The 15,159-nt window shown below is 37.0% G+C and overlaps 1 protein-coding gene across 1 annotated transcript in view; it reads left to right on the forward strand.

Moving 5' to 3' along the window:
• The first annotated feature begins 1,656 nt into the window (after positions 1-1,656).
• Positions 1,657-15,159, forward strand: part of Galntl6 (polypeptide N-acetylgalactosaminyltransferase like 6) — a 1,054,334-nt gene continuing 1,040,831 nt past the window's right edge. The window contains exon 1 of the mRNA XM_005075157.4: positions 1,657-3,241. Coding sequence (XP_005075214.2) covers positions 2,840-3,241 — 402 coding nt within the window. The 5' untranslated portion in view covers positions 1,657-2,839. The remainder of the gene's footprint in view (positions 3,242-15,159) is intronic.

Raw genomic sequence — 15,159 nt, forward strand, 5'->3', positions numbered from 1 at the left:
TGTGTGTATAACTAAAACATACAATAAAATAATTAATTCTTAAAATAAACATATAAACGTTCTTCTAGTGTCTACCTTGTATTGTGCATGGGTTTGGCCAGGAAATAAGTAATGAGACCTACTCTCTTTTGGCAATCTTGTGCTGTAGTTGGCTACTCTGTGCAAGTTCATAACTAAAACAGTGAAGTGGCATGCAAATCCACAAGCTGGGATTAGCAGATAGAATGAGATTATTGCTATACCTGATTCAGGAATTTTGATAAGGCATGAAGGAAGAGGTATTGCTTAAAATGTTACTTTCATTGTTTAATCTCCAAAGCACTTTTAAAGCTTTTTTTTCCTATTCACATCATCTGTAGCTGTAACCAAAAGTGAGGAAATATCCAGTGAACCTAAATAGTTCTCTGAAAACCTTTCGTTGAGGGTTAATTTATTCCAAGCACCTCTCCCTGGTGCACTGCTTCCTGGGCTTCATATCCCTCTGTTTCCAATTCCTTTAACTCAGGAAGAAGAAGGTTTGAAAATTATGCAGAGCAGCAAAGAGTATGTACTGGAGTGGTTTGGAAGTAGTAATAAAATCCTCTTCCCTCTGCATTTTCAAATTGCACTTGGGTAAAATGGAAAGATAACTATTTTTTCATTTGCAGAAAGGACACATTCAAGATATTTATTAAATGTGTTTTGAAACCGTTGTAAGGTACAAGTCATACAAAAAAAAAAACAAGTACAACATACAGCTTTATTTATGCAGTCCCACAGTCAATCTTTATTGCTCCCATCAATTTTAAACCTGTAACCTAAGAGTTTAAGGCTTAACTCTCCAAGATCAACTCGGGGCTTTCTCAGGCTAGAGGCTTGAGCCAAGCTGGAGAGAGAAGGCTGCGGGGAGGAGAAGAGAGGCAGCAGGGGATGGGAATTAGAGCAACCGAGTGGAGAAAGGAAGAAAGAGGGTGAATGAGAACCCCATCTGGAGTGTAGTCTCATATGTTTCAAGCATGTGGGCATCACTGTCTAGACTGTAACAAAGAGGTGACCATAGTGTTTTTGGAAAAGCGGGTAGGGGCGTTCTGGACATATTGATGCTGACCTCAAGCCCACAGCCTTAACAAAGTTCACACCGGTAGTTAGGCGCACCTGATCCTGTGCTGGGCAGGCACACAGGTTCCTTAAAGAGGCCACAGGTTCTCCGGTGTGCTGAATCAGTTTTCCAGAGAAAGGGAAGGGTCCCATCTGCTGGAGATGTAGTTCACTCCTTAGGTTTCTGGCTGGTGAGGGAGGGATGTGTGAGCTCAGTGAGGGGCAGGAAGACCTCTCTCAGCTATCAGCAGCAGGAGTTGCAGGCATGCAAGGGTGGAGAAGCATCATTTAGTGCTGCCAAATCTTAACCTGGGCCCCAGGTGCTGGCCGACTTAAGTGGAGCAGCCACTGCTCTCCACAGTGTTCTCTGGAAGCTGCGGTTAGAGAGCCGGTCCAGCGTGGGGATTCTCTTCCTCCCCCACACAACGTACCTGGCCTGGGCTTCTGGACCCACATTCTCGGGGAAACCTCCATTCAGGGACCAGTCCAGGCTGGGTTGCCTCTGCTCGCCGCCGCTGCCGCGCCTGCCTCTCTGCGATCGCACCAGTGCCCTGGAGGAATTCTCCCATTGCCTGCCCGCTCTGGGCTTGACTCCGGAGTATCTGGCCTGGCGCCTTTTGGGTGAGCTCAGAGGGGAACCGGTCTCCCTGCTGGTTGGAGATTACAGGAGAAAAGAGAATCTCCTAGTCCCAGAGCTGCAAATCCATTTCTCCGTCCGCGTCTTGGTCCTCCGCCCCTACCCCCTAGCCTCTGGGTTTGTTTATATAGCATCTGGCAGCCTGGAGGCAGTGGCCACCCTCTCCTGGCGACTAGCCCTCCCCTCCTAGCCTCTAGGCTCCCGCACGTGGTAGGCACCGGTATCGTCGCCAACAGGCAGGCGACAGCCAGCGGGAGGCAGGCGCCTGGGTGCCAGCGCCACGCGCGTTCTCGCCATCCTCACTCATCCTCCGCGCCCTCTCCCGCTTGCCTCTAAAGCCGGGTCACACTTGGCATTTGCAGCCCGCCATCCGTCCCTGGACGTGAAAAGGAGATCTGAAACACTGCCCTGGAGGTGCTGGTGATGCTTCGCTGGGTTCCTTCAGTTGCTGGAAAAGAATGGTAACATGAACAGTGGAGCGTGAGAGCGTAGGCAGAGGAAGGGGACGAGATTGATGGGCAGAGGACACACTTCCCCGAGTATATCATTCCCTGGACTGCACGAGGAAGGGATGTCTTTGCGCCTGCACTTCCTGACTGGACTCTGCTGACATCTGTAGCCTCCTTTCTTCATGTTCCCAAGTCGCCTGGATGCTGCCTGCAGAGGAGTGGTCTTGACAGCGCATGAGGCTCCAGGAGTTTGTGAACCCTTTTTCAAACATAGTTCTGACCTAGTTATGGTGTCCCTGGATCCTGCCTGGCAAGCTGGCTGCAGAAGGAGTTGAACTTGAGTTCAGGTGGATTATCCCAAGGCAAGCAAAGGAAGAGCTGGTCGGGGAAGATAAGGAAGGTGATGTTCCAATGTCAAAAGTGGACACTTTTCTTCCAGACACTTGACTGGACCAAGCCACTCCCTCCCATTCAGGTCTGGCTCTTAATCTCGGACTCTGCATCCCAGACCTCCCACACTGAGGGCGGGGGATGGTGGGCAAACAGCGACAGAAAAACACACCTCCTACTTACTGACATTTCTAGCATGCTCTTGACTTCCTCATAACTTATCATTATTCTATGAAGCTATCGTATTTACGCCACTGCTTTTTATTAATGGAGGTCAATAGACTTAATGATTCCCTCAGTTGAGTCATTTATTTCTAAGCCAATAGATAATGCCGTCGTCATAGTTTTCTGGAGAAAAGTAACTGTGCGTTTGTTCTGCAGATGGTCAACTCCCTCTGAACCCTGCAGATTGGTGCTGAGCAGGCTACAAACTTTTGTAGCGTCCCCCCAGGTTCTGGGGCTTCCCAGGAGAGAGGAAAGGACTTTGGCATTTAACACAAGAAGCAGGCAGGGAGACTTCTCTAACTTTTCTCCACTGTTACTATTTGCAATGAAGAGGAAACAGAAGAGGTTTCTGCAAATGACTTTGTTATTCACTGTGGCTTTAATTTTCCTGCCCAATATTGGTCTCTGGTCTTTGTACAAGGATAAACACCTAGTGAAATCTGCAGAACCTGCGGAGCATCAGGTAAGTACCAGCCAGGGCAAGGGTAGCAGACAGATGGGCTAGGTATGCACCCTGCCTTGGGTCCATGTGGGGGAAAGGTATGGGGAGTTTCTCTCAAGTCCTCACAGACTTCATGGTACTTTGGGCTTTGAGCAGTTCCTGGTTCCCAGCCAATGACATAGTGAATGGAACATAAAGTAAGAATGAAGAACCCGAGGTCAATAAGAAAAGGTATGCTTTCCCAATGGGTCATAGATTGATTTTTGACTTGAAGGGGGAGGGAGACACCTGCCTTTTCTGGGAGGCAGAAGTGGGTTTAGTACAAGTTTAGTTACAGGGAAAGGTTTTTGCCTCCTTTCTTGTGTGTATGTCTACATTAAGTACAACTGGCCAACTAAGTCATTCAAATTTTAAAATTGGTTTTCAGAAACCAACTTGTTATTTGTTGTATTTTTAATTCTTGTATTTCTTTCAGCAAAAAAATTCTTATCCTTGGGAAACTTAAAAGTCTGTCTTTTATCTCTCTGTTGGTGATGTGTGGGTAGTTTGTAGAGGCCACTGTTAAGAATGTATATACAATTTCGCCCAACATTTGACATGTTTGTTGCTGAGAGGTTTTCTTTAGGTGATAAACAATACACAGTGTGACAGTTTGCTTTTCATATATTTAGCATGTAACCATTAGAATGCATGTGACTTAATCCCATGCCCAAGTAACTCCCATAGACAATAAGGATGCCAAGTATCCTTTGCAAAATGCTGATGAAATCTATACTGTTGTCTTCCTGCTGATTAGTAAATACAGCTTGTATTAAGATAAAGTTTGAACAAGGAATTGCAGCTTATCTCATGGAAAGAATATACTTTTCCAGTCACTACTATGTATTGCCATACAGTATTAATATTCTCAATTGGGTCATCACCCTTGCATTCTATGTACTTTTCATACATAGAAGAGGCTAAGCAATCCACTCCAGGGCAACAGCAATATGTATTAATGGTAACTGATTATTTGTTCCTACAGTTAGCAAAGTTTAATGTTCTGTGTATATACTGAGTGGAGATTGTAAATTATATGGCAGTGATTTGATGTTTTTCATTATGAGATATCATTACCAGTTTTTGAACTTTAAAGAAAACTATATGCTTTGGACTTTTAGGGTATTGGTATTTTGAGGGAAAATGCTGACATAACTTCATTTGGTTTTTGATCTTGATCATATTTAGCTTCATTGAAGGACTATAGGTTTTGTTATACTTGTGAACTCCCCAAGATATATAGACCACTTACTTTTCCAGTGTTTTACTCAGAATCGAATAATGTCAAAAGTTGTAGTCAATGCATTATTATCAAAATTGCCACCAAATTAGGAAAATATAAACAGGAAATACTTTGTTATTGACTAATTAGTAATACAATCTGAAGAATTTGCTGAGATAGTTAACATGAAACTCTCACTGAATAATCTTATTAATGAGACCTTAACAACTTTAACTTAAGCTATTGAGTTTGAGGCTTAGTGAGATAGCTGTTTGTTCATTAGCAACAAAATGTTACATTTCAGCTGGGAATTATCCTAATGGCCAGAGCAGCTTGCCTGATTTTGGTTCTTGTGTCATGAAACTAATACTTAATTTTCAGCAACAAAATGATGGATCTGAAAGGTTTGAGTGTCAGGAGAGCAGTCAGCTGTCCTTTCTGCAAGTTTGTTGCAGCATAGAGAAAAACGTTGATACTACTAATGTAGATCTTGCAGTATAAAATCAATTGGAAAGTTTTGAAAATTTTATAGGATGGAAAGATACTGATGTGCTTATGATAAATATTCCTATGAACTTTATCACTTCTATCCAATTAATGGCTTCACAATTTTCAATTTCTTACAGATTTAAAAATGATCTGGAATGTTCACATCATTATGTAATTTTTGGATGAGTAAAAGTTAAGTCATTAGTAAGTTTGGCTGAATAAAAAGTGATTTGGGAATGACAGATACCTCATGCTGTGATATCAGGATGTAATATTTTGCAAATGTGTCTATATTTCAATACTATTGACTTATATGCTATTGGGGGTACACACAGAGTTTCAATGATCAATGTAAACTGTGTTATTTAAACTCAGCAATTTATTTTCAAAATACATTTTGAGAAATCATGCATTACTACTTTTTTGTTGATGTTGTAAAATCTTTAGGATAAAAATGGTATACAAATGACAGCAATAAATACTGAAGCTATTCAGAACAGATTACATGCTGATAAGAGGCACTATATTTTCACAGCTGTTGTGTGTGAAACAACCAGTATTTCATGTTCACAAGGGTTGAAAACTCTACATGGGTTTAAATAACTATATCATTACACTGAGTAGCAGGGAAATACCTCAAGATAAAAAAGTTATAAATCATGAAATCATTGGAATCTTTCCCACAAATGTCCAGTTTTTTTAACTTTCTTTTATTTTTTCCAGATTGCATCACTAACACTCTTTCAATCTAGTATCTAATTTAATTGTATTTATTTTGCAATGTGAAATGAATTGGAAGAAGATAATATATAAGACAAAGTGGAAAGCTTTTCATCTTTTTGAAGTTTAATATTTAAAACATTCTACTTTATTACCAGTTGTTTATGTTTATAGGAGTTTTATCTTAAATACATAAATTGTATCATAATTCTGCTCAATACCAAAGAGGAAATAGCAATTTACATGAGAATTTTCAAAGTATTCTTGTAGAGGGGTTTTGTGGGTTCCCTTTCTTCATCATAAATTCAAGTAAGATTGATAAAGCAGTATTGATAACAATGCAAGCATGTGTACATTACAAGCTTGTAATCAATTATATAAAATTAATCTGGATTTTTTTTAGGATTTGAGATAGTTTCTTACATGTTTTTGTATTATTATGTCTATATGTGATATTCTTAATTTGCCTATTTTCTCTTTTTATTATTATTTGAAGGCATCTCTTTATGCTATTTAAATAATATATATGTCTAGTACAATAAATAACAGTTTATTGATTGTAAAAATATTTAGATGATAGTTATTGATATGTGATTGTTGGGTGCTAAATCTTAATTTCTCCTTCAAAGATGTGAAATGCTACTATTCTCTGGTCAAGCTACAAAAGTGGATCATAAGCTATATTTATCTGATAATATATAGAGTAATACAGTAACTTAGGATTAACTACTTCTACCCCACTAATAATATTACTCATATTTCCATTGTTATTTGCTCAAGTGTATATCAGAAGACTCCCCTAAACATTTTCATTTTTCAAATATTCAATAGTTATCTAACTTTACAACTAAGTGGGAAATAAGAGTTGCAAAAATAATACAAGACTCTTCATGAGATAAAGAGGTTTTTGCAATTTTAAAAAATAAGACTCAAAAAATGCATAAATTTTTAAACACAGATTTCTAAGAACTTTTCAGAGTGGATAATTTACAGAAACCTGTGCTTGTGATGCGTTTTTCTGACAGATAGGAAAAACAAAAACAAACAAACAACATAAAAAAATTCCTAAAATAGTCACTCATATTGATCATGTTTCTTTATTGTTATCTAGTTTCAGAATTTATGGGTCTTTCATAGATCTGTCATGTTTGACATATAATGAGATGCATAAAGTTCCGAATCCCCTGTTTCCTATGTGACTATGTGATATCTGCTTCCCTTCACTTTCCCCTACAAAATATCCTCTCTTGAAAGAGATAATGATCCATCTTCAACTTCTCCTACCTCATTCAACGTTAGTCATTTCCTGGATTAGTGGTTGTCAATGTCATTGTCTTCAATAGTGTGAATGTGTATGTGTTAGTTTTTATTTTTTATTATAAACACATCAGATAACTAGTACTAGGCATTTGGACACTGTTTCATGCATTCATTTGTTGTCTTAATTACTAAAGGTGGGCAGAATGTTTATTCTTTCCCGTAAAACATTTTTAGAAAGTGGAAACGACAAAGATAGGAAATGAAAATTAATAGTTTTCACTTTGAACCACTCTTAACGTGATATATGTAGTATGATCCGGTCTGTTCTTAATTAGCTCTAATTGTGAATTTTAAAGTAGAGATTGTGAGGAGTTTTTTTAAATTTATTGAAATTCATCCAAAATCACTATAGTTGGCACCAGACATACAACTGTACCAACCATTTTAGTTATTTCTTATAACACAGCAGATCACTACATGGTGAGTTCACCACATTTTCCTATGGAAGATCACAGGATGCAATGGTTTCTGCTACCAAACTGATACAAAACAAGCAAACAACAAAGGAAAAATGAAATAATTTATTTTCTTCTCATTTCTGAGTTACACACACTATGCTGTGTCAATTACTCTCAAATGAGTTATAGGAACTGAGGTGAGCTGGAAAATACAGGGAAAGTATTAGAAAGACTGAGTAATTTAGATATCTGCAGAAGCACACTGAGTATATTGTTAGGAGTAGCCATGACAACCTTTAGGAAATTTTCATCTATGTCTCTTCATGCATATGTTATGCCATTGAAGATCATCAAGGGGAAAACTAGTCTCACCTCACAGCAAAAGTTAAGAATTAAATAAGAAAGAATTCCCTCACCTAACATTGTATGTGGAAAGAGATATGGACACATTGGTGATGCAATTTATGTTTCCTTGATTGGCTTGCTGATGGTGAAGAGACTGAGAAAAAGCACATTCGGGATCCTTGAAGCCATATGAAAGGATGGGGTTGTGCTTGTGTGTGTGTGTGTGTGTGTGTGTGTGTGTGTGTGTGTGTGGTGTGTATGGTATGTGTGTATTTACAGGGGTACTCATATAGAAACAAACATGTAGAGGAAGTTCAGAAGACAGCAATAAAGAGAAAGATAAACCAACATTAACCAGCTATTGGTTAACTTCTACCTGTCACACTATAAAATCCTGGATTCCAAAGTGGTTCTCACGTGGAATTGTTCTGCTTGCATGGCAGCAGTAAGGAGCAAATACAAATAATGCCTAAGATGGACAGCATACTCTAGATATGTTCAAAGTTTATAAAGAGATACAGAACCTGCAAAGGATCCATATAATTTCCTCCACCATTCACTGTTATTATAATTATATCTGTTTGTAATAAATTCACAACATGGTAGTAAAGAGAGGATAAAAGTATATTAAGGTTTTACTTCCAATATTATTGAGGAATAATGAGAAAGGGATTAGCAGTACTCTCAATTGAAACGTATTAATTTCACACATTCACCTAACAGAATGCATATTTTCAGCCATACAAACACACACATGATCTCACTTTGAAACTTTTCATGTATCCAATTAGTTCATTTTCTACCACATTTAAACTACTGAAGTTTCTTGTTTTTTCCATAGACTGTTGGTCAAACCTGAAGCACTGTTTAGATATTGTTAGTGTAATTCTAGAATAATATAAGAAAGACACAGAAAATGCATCTGTCTGTGGATATGTGTGTATCTCCCTAACAAAAGTGAAAATCACAAAAAGAATTAAGATGCTAAAGGCTGCACACATAAATTGGAAAAAATCATGTTTTACTCTAATTGGAATTATTGTGGATTCTATCAAGTGGGTTGGCAGCTACCCATGGTTGTAAGCAGTGTTGGTATCTCAATGAGGGCAAGTAATGTTGATTTTAACTCATTTCAAGAATCCCAGTACTCAAGGAATAGTATTTGATTTTTTTGGAGTCTAGAAAGCCAGAGCAATTATTGTAATAATTTTGAATATTTTTATCATAATAGAATGATCAGTTTGTGCCAGGTGGTGGTAGTACAAACCTATAATCCCAGTATTCAGGAAGCAGAGACAGGCAAACCACTGTGAGTTTGAGGCCAGCATAGTCTACAGAGTGAGTCACAGGACAGCTTCCAATGCTACAGAGAAACCTTGTCTTGAAAAACCAAAATAGATAGAAAGGTAGGTAGGTAGGTAGATAGACAGATAGATAGATAGCTAGATAAAATGACAAAATTACATGGCTGTCATCTAAAAATGAGATGGAAATATAAAATAAGATGGGTATTATTTTCCCTTCTTTTTTACATTTTCCTAGTAGTAGAGTATAAATGAACTTAAAAGGAGGAAGAGATAACATTATTTCCATAAAATTTTTGCTCTCTTTCAGTAGGGAATTATGTAAGTTTTGTAATCAAATTATATGGGTTCAAATTCTGGTTACCTAATTCAGCACTTTGTGTGTGACATTTGACATTCCATGGATCATCCTCAGACCAACTCTTTTATAAGAAAAATGGGTGTGTTGATACTTTTCTTGTAATGATACAGTGAGGATTAAACGCTTCACATACTGAAGAGCACAGAAGCAGGAACAATGGTACAGATTATTGTTATTCATATTGTGACTATTTATAAGCAATCATTGCCTTTAGCAAGGTAATTAGTATCTGTATAGAAAATGTTTACAGCTGTTTTCTCCCTGTCAAGATGAACTAGAAGAGCAATGCCAGTGAAGTCTTAAATCTGTTACAAAGCATTATTAAATAAAAAATAAGAATTTTTATTGTTTTGTCTAATATTCAAGTACAAGTTGTTGACATTTATTGTTTAATCACGAAACATTTACTGAAATTCTGTTTAAATTATTGTTCTGAAATAATTTAAAAATGAATGTTTTCAGTAGAAAATTTAGAGAGAGAAAGAGAAAGAGAAGAAAGTACACACTCAGGTGTCCCTTCCATGTTAATTACTATTAACAACTCAAGAACTGTGTTTCCAGTTCCTCTTTAAATTTTAGTCATGAAAAAAAATTACATTACTTGACAGAAATAAAGTAAAAAATGCGATAGAAACTATCAGTATACTATAGCTACTTTATAAAATTATTGTTATCAGAGGTATAGAATAGATAAAGCCTTCTGCATTCTGCTCACTGTGAGTTTTCTTTTTTTAAAGTTTATTTATTTTAGAAACAATGTTATTTTGCATATGAATCCCAGTTCCCTCTCCCTCCCATTCTCCTAGGTCCCTCACCCATCCCCTCATCCCATTGCCCATCCATTCCCCAGGGAGGATTAGTCCTTTCATGGGGTATCATGAAAGTCTGTCACATCATTTGGGACAGGGCATAGGCCCTCCCCCATGTATCTAGGCTAAGAGAGTATCCCACTTGCTCAGGTCAGCTGTTTTTGTGGGTTTCCCCAGCATGGTCTTGACCTCTTTGTTCATCCTTCCCCCCTATCTACAACTAGACTCCAGGAATCTGGCTAAGTGCTTAGCTGTGGGTGTCTGCTTCTGCTACCATCAGCTACTGGATGAAGGCTCTAGGATGGCATTTAAAGTAGTCATCAACCTATAATGTCTCCCTCTATTAAGGTATCTCTTTTCTTGCTGTCCTTTATTCTTCCCCCAACTCAGTCTTCCTGATCCTCATTTTCTCCTCCCCCCTATTCGTCTCCCCTTCTCTTTCTCCTCCCTCCCTCCCACTGTGCTCAGGAGCTCTTGTTGCTTTTCCCTTATCCCTGTCAAAAGAAATGAGGTATGAACCATATACACAGAATAAAAGTGAAAACTAAAAGTTTTTCTAAATGTAGGAATTAGGAATTGATGGTATGAGAAGTATTCATTGATAGATAATAGTATTAACATATCAGAAATCTCATGATAGTATATCAATAATCAATATCACAGTATCTTTATAATAGGAGTAAGAGCAAATGAACACTAAACTTAAGATAAAATTTATTGATCTTCAAAAAAAGTGCTCAAAAAAGAAACTGATAATTGTTTTTGAATCATTGAAGTAAGTACATTATGTGTATGAACTTACAATTTTATATTACAATTACGTAGAAATTGACAAAAGGTCTTATCAATCATATAGTGACTATCCTGCAAATATCAAGAATTGATAGTATATACTATTCACTACAAAATGAAACAGTTGAAATTCTGCAATCAATGCACATTGAGTTTTATGTAGTAACTACAAAGTCTGTAAGACAACTGGGCACATGCAAAGTCAAGGCTTTCAGCTCCAATTCCATTACTTAACTGTTTCTGTTGTCTCTAGTAAGTCAGTTTTCTTTTAAGACTTCCTATTTCTAAAATGGACATGTGGCTTTTCATGCTTAGCAATGTAGGTTTCACAGAGTAAGCAATTTAACATGTTTGCTATGACAGCAGAACATTTGACTTCCAGAAAACAAGTTAGTGAAAGGGGGAAAGTGTGTTTCTAAAGCTTTCATTTCATGATTCTTAATATAATTGATTTCTTCTTTGCATGTTTTGCCTTTATATATGGCTGTTTTTAAAATGTGCTTTGAAGTGATTTTAATTCTTGCTTCACTCATTTTATTCTTGGATAGCCAATGAAGAAATAACATCACTTCCTTTATTGGATTTTATACCATGTACCTAGGACTCACACAACTAAATTGTCTATTTGTCTCAGATGATTAGATTCCAACAAAGAATTAAACTCTTCCAAGAATATAGGTTCAAAAATGAATACTAAATTGATGATGTCCCATTACACACACACATATTTTATCTGGTGATTCCTCTAGGTATCATTTGTATGTGCTCTACCCTCATGGAAATAAACAATTACCTAGAAATTATGTCATAGCATCAGTTTAAGCAACCAAAGTATATTGTCAGAAATGTCTTCCATGTCAAGAGTTGTGTTATTTTACAGGCCTCGAACTGTAACACCACTGTTCTGTTTTGAAAGACCAGGAAAAAAGAATGCTGGTTTCTGAAACTATAGTGGAGCAATTTGACCATGAATAGGTATCTTACTCACTCTAGTGTGCTAGAAAGAGAAGTGGAAAACTGTATGAAACTAGGTGTTTGTGGGAAATAAACATTCTTATATTCCATAGTGTGTATACTTTACTCTATTTTAGTAATATAATAAAATAGTGTCAGAGTAACAAATATGGAATGAGGCTGCCCCTCTTTCATAAATTCTTAAAGCAAGCTTTAAATTTACTTTCACCGGCTTAAAGAAAATGCATTTTTGAAGATTGTTGGCAATCCAAGGCAAATGTAGAGTGTTCTAAGATGAAATATAGAGAAATGTTTCTCAAAGAGAGTACAGGAGTTTGATTGAGCATGTCTGTAAGCAGAGGAGTTTCTCTATGTTATACATTACCCCTTTCCTGTTCAGAATCCTCTTTTCCCTTTTAAAATTTCCTTAGAGTAATAATTTCTCCTAGTGATTAGTTTGGTCAGTAATTGCTTGTGTGAATGGACAAACTCCTTCAAGACTTTGAGAATGGGAGTTGTTTGAATCTTGAAAATGAGTCTGTTGAATTTGCTTCCAGTTTTTGAAAGGTACATACCCAGGGAAGTTTCTTTTAGCTAAGTCTTCTGCTATTTCTCTCTGTTGTTTGGTTTCTAATACTGGGGATTGTATCCATATCCCAAACTATGCACCACAGAAATGAATATTGCTTAATTTTGTCACCATTGAACACAATCAGTTGTCCCCCATATTTTGTAAACTCAAAATGCAAATTGACATTACAAAATCCACACCACCATCTAGTAATAACTCTACATTCTCTTGGCTCTTTCCTGTTTTCCATAGCTACTTTTGCCATCTTTTATCCACTCAATTTTCTTATATTGCTGTCTTTGATATCGTGTTCAACCAAAAACATGAAAGAGCAACATTTGCTTGTGTGGTCTCTCAGTATTCTGCTTGGGTCCTAAACTATGGAAAACCATCCCTTGATTTAGGATAAATCTGTATCCTCTATCCAGACCATGTGTCACATTTTTTCCTTAGAAAAACTCATCCATGTTAATATTTAAAGATCAGAAGTTTTGTCCCACTAGTGATGTGTAGTCAGATACAAAGAAAAGAAAAAGAAAAAGAAAAAAGGAAACATTTTCCTTTAGTGAAACTGCTGCCACTGGTACTGTTTTGTCTCTTTTACTAATCAAATGATAAACCCAATTATTGGATTTCTACTTCTGTTCTCCTCAGACTGAATCCAAATTCTACCTTAGCATCATTCGCCAGTTTCAGCAAAAATCCCAGGGAAGCTAATTGTAAAAGCTCTTGTTGTTAGTCACACCACTTGTTGGAATTTTATTAAACACTACCTCCTAATCATGGCAATCTTCTTCTGAGAAGAAGAGCCCCAAGTGGAATGGAGCCAGGAAATCACTGTTTGAAACAAAGGACAGAGTAGAAAAAGGAATGCATCAGAGTAATCCTTTACTGATACTTCAAGCTTCACTCTACAAACTTCTTCTCTAATTCTCTGTCTAGACAGGCCTCCTTAATTGCCACCCATATATACACATGTTTACCTATGTACTTTACACAGTACTACAACTAGACCTCTTGAACAAAAGTCAGGTACAAAGAAACCCAATAGATTAATCTTGGTCTCTTGTCTCAGTTGGTTGATTAAAGAGAAGAGGAATGATGAAAAACAAAGAGAGGAGGTTTACTCAATGTACACTGGAAAGAGGGACAGTGACCCTAAGTTTGTCCTTTTGGATTATGGGAGAAAGAATTGGATACAGCAGAGAAAGAGATATGTACAATTAAGTCTTGGTCTCCTTCATCCTTGCTCAATCTTGGTTCTGCAAATTTGTCCTAAAGAAGTTAGTAGAGCTCTCATCACTTGACCTGAATGACCTGATTCTCATCTTTATTTAATCTGTCCCTTGAAGTCTGTTGTTCCTGGAATCCAAAAATACTGTACTGCAGGTTGATGACAAGAACTGAAGTCCTTTAGGGATTATAAGGCATTGTATAAATATAGCCAATGGAACTTATCTTCTTATTTATTCTTTAAGTGGAATAAAGTAAGTTAAGATACCTTGAGTGGTTAATATACCTGCATTTAAACTAAGCACATGCCTGCAGATAAGGAGAGAGAGAGCTATAAGGAAGTATACTCAATTACCTGTGCTGACAAGTGAGGATTCAATACTTTTCCAGTAACTATAATTTCTAACTACCACTACTTAAATTTTTTAAAAAGTATATATATTTGTGGATGGGATCTGAGCAATTCCTACTTCTGTTCTAAGGTTTTCCTGGTCATATCTCACTCCTCTTCATGACTTCTGATTGTAAATGTAAATTGTCTCCTAAATAATTACTATATGTCATTTCTCTACTAAGGAAGTATCCTCAAAAGAACCAAAATTCTAAATCTAGACAATTTAAGTTTTAGATGGCTGAATTAAATTAAATTCATCAGCACGTCTAGTCTGTGAACTTATTTTACATCCCTTATTCCAATGCAGACTACTATCATTTATCAAAGGACAAGGTCAATAATTGGGGCACTCAATATCCTTGTTTCAAGCACGCTCAATTGATTATTGACTAACCCTTCCTTTGGGTTTTTGTTTTTGGTTTTTGTTTGTTTTGCTTTGCTTTTTTTTCTTGTTCTTTTCACATCACTATTCAGTTGGGGCCAGTGTAATCATTTGATTTTGAGCAGAGATGCTCCAGATTGGTACTTAAGCCTCCCACCTGCCTATGAGTCTACTCTCACAGAGACCAGAGTTGCTTAAGAATAGACTGTTACTATTCAGTTTTTATACCATTAGAATATACTTCAATTCTCCAGGGCAGCATAACTAGACAGTTCTTGAAATGATGTCATGCATGGCCACTTACCAGCTCTGGCTTTAACCACCGAACATGTCATGAAATTTCCCGCATCTATCCTAACTATTTTCTTCACACATATTCCATCTTCAGTCTTACCTGGATAACTTGCTTTTCCTTGCTTGTTTGGATAATTTTTCCTCACTACACATACTTGGGTTATATCATTTTATCAAAGTTCATGTTAGCACCCTTTTATTTGTTTTACAGTTATAAAATCATTAACTCTTCATATTAAGAATACGTTTATATATTTAATATATAAATGTTTAGAACCTGAAGATTGTTTGAATTGTGGTTCATTAAAAAAC

This window comes from Mesocricetus auratus, unplaced genomic scaffold, assembly GCF_017639785.1.
Source record: "Mesocricetus auratus isolate SY011 unplaced genomic scaffold, BCM_Maur_2.0 Super-Scaffold_6731, whole genome shotgun sequence".
Taxonomy (NCBI): Eukaryota; Metazoa; Chordata; class Mammalia; order Rodentia; family Cricetidae; genus Mesocricetus; species Mesocricetus auratus.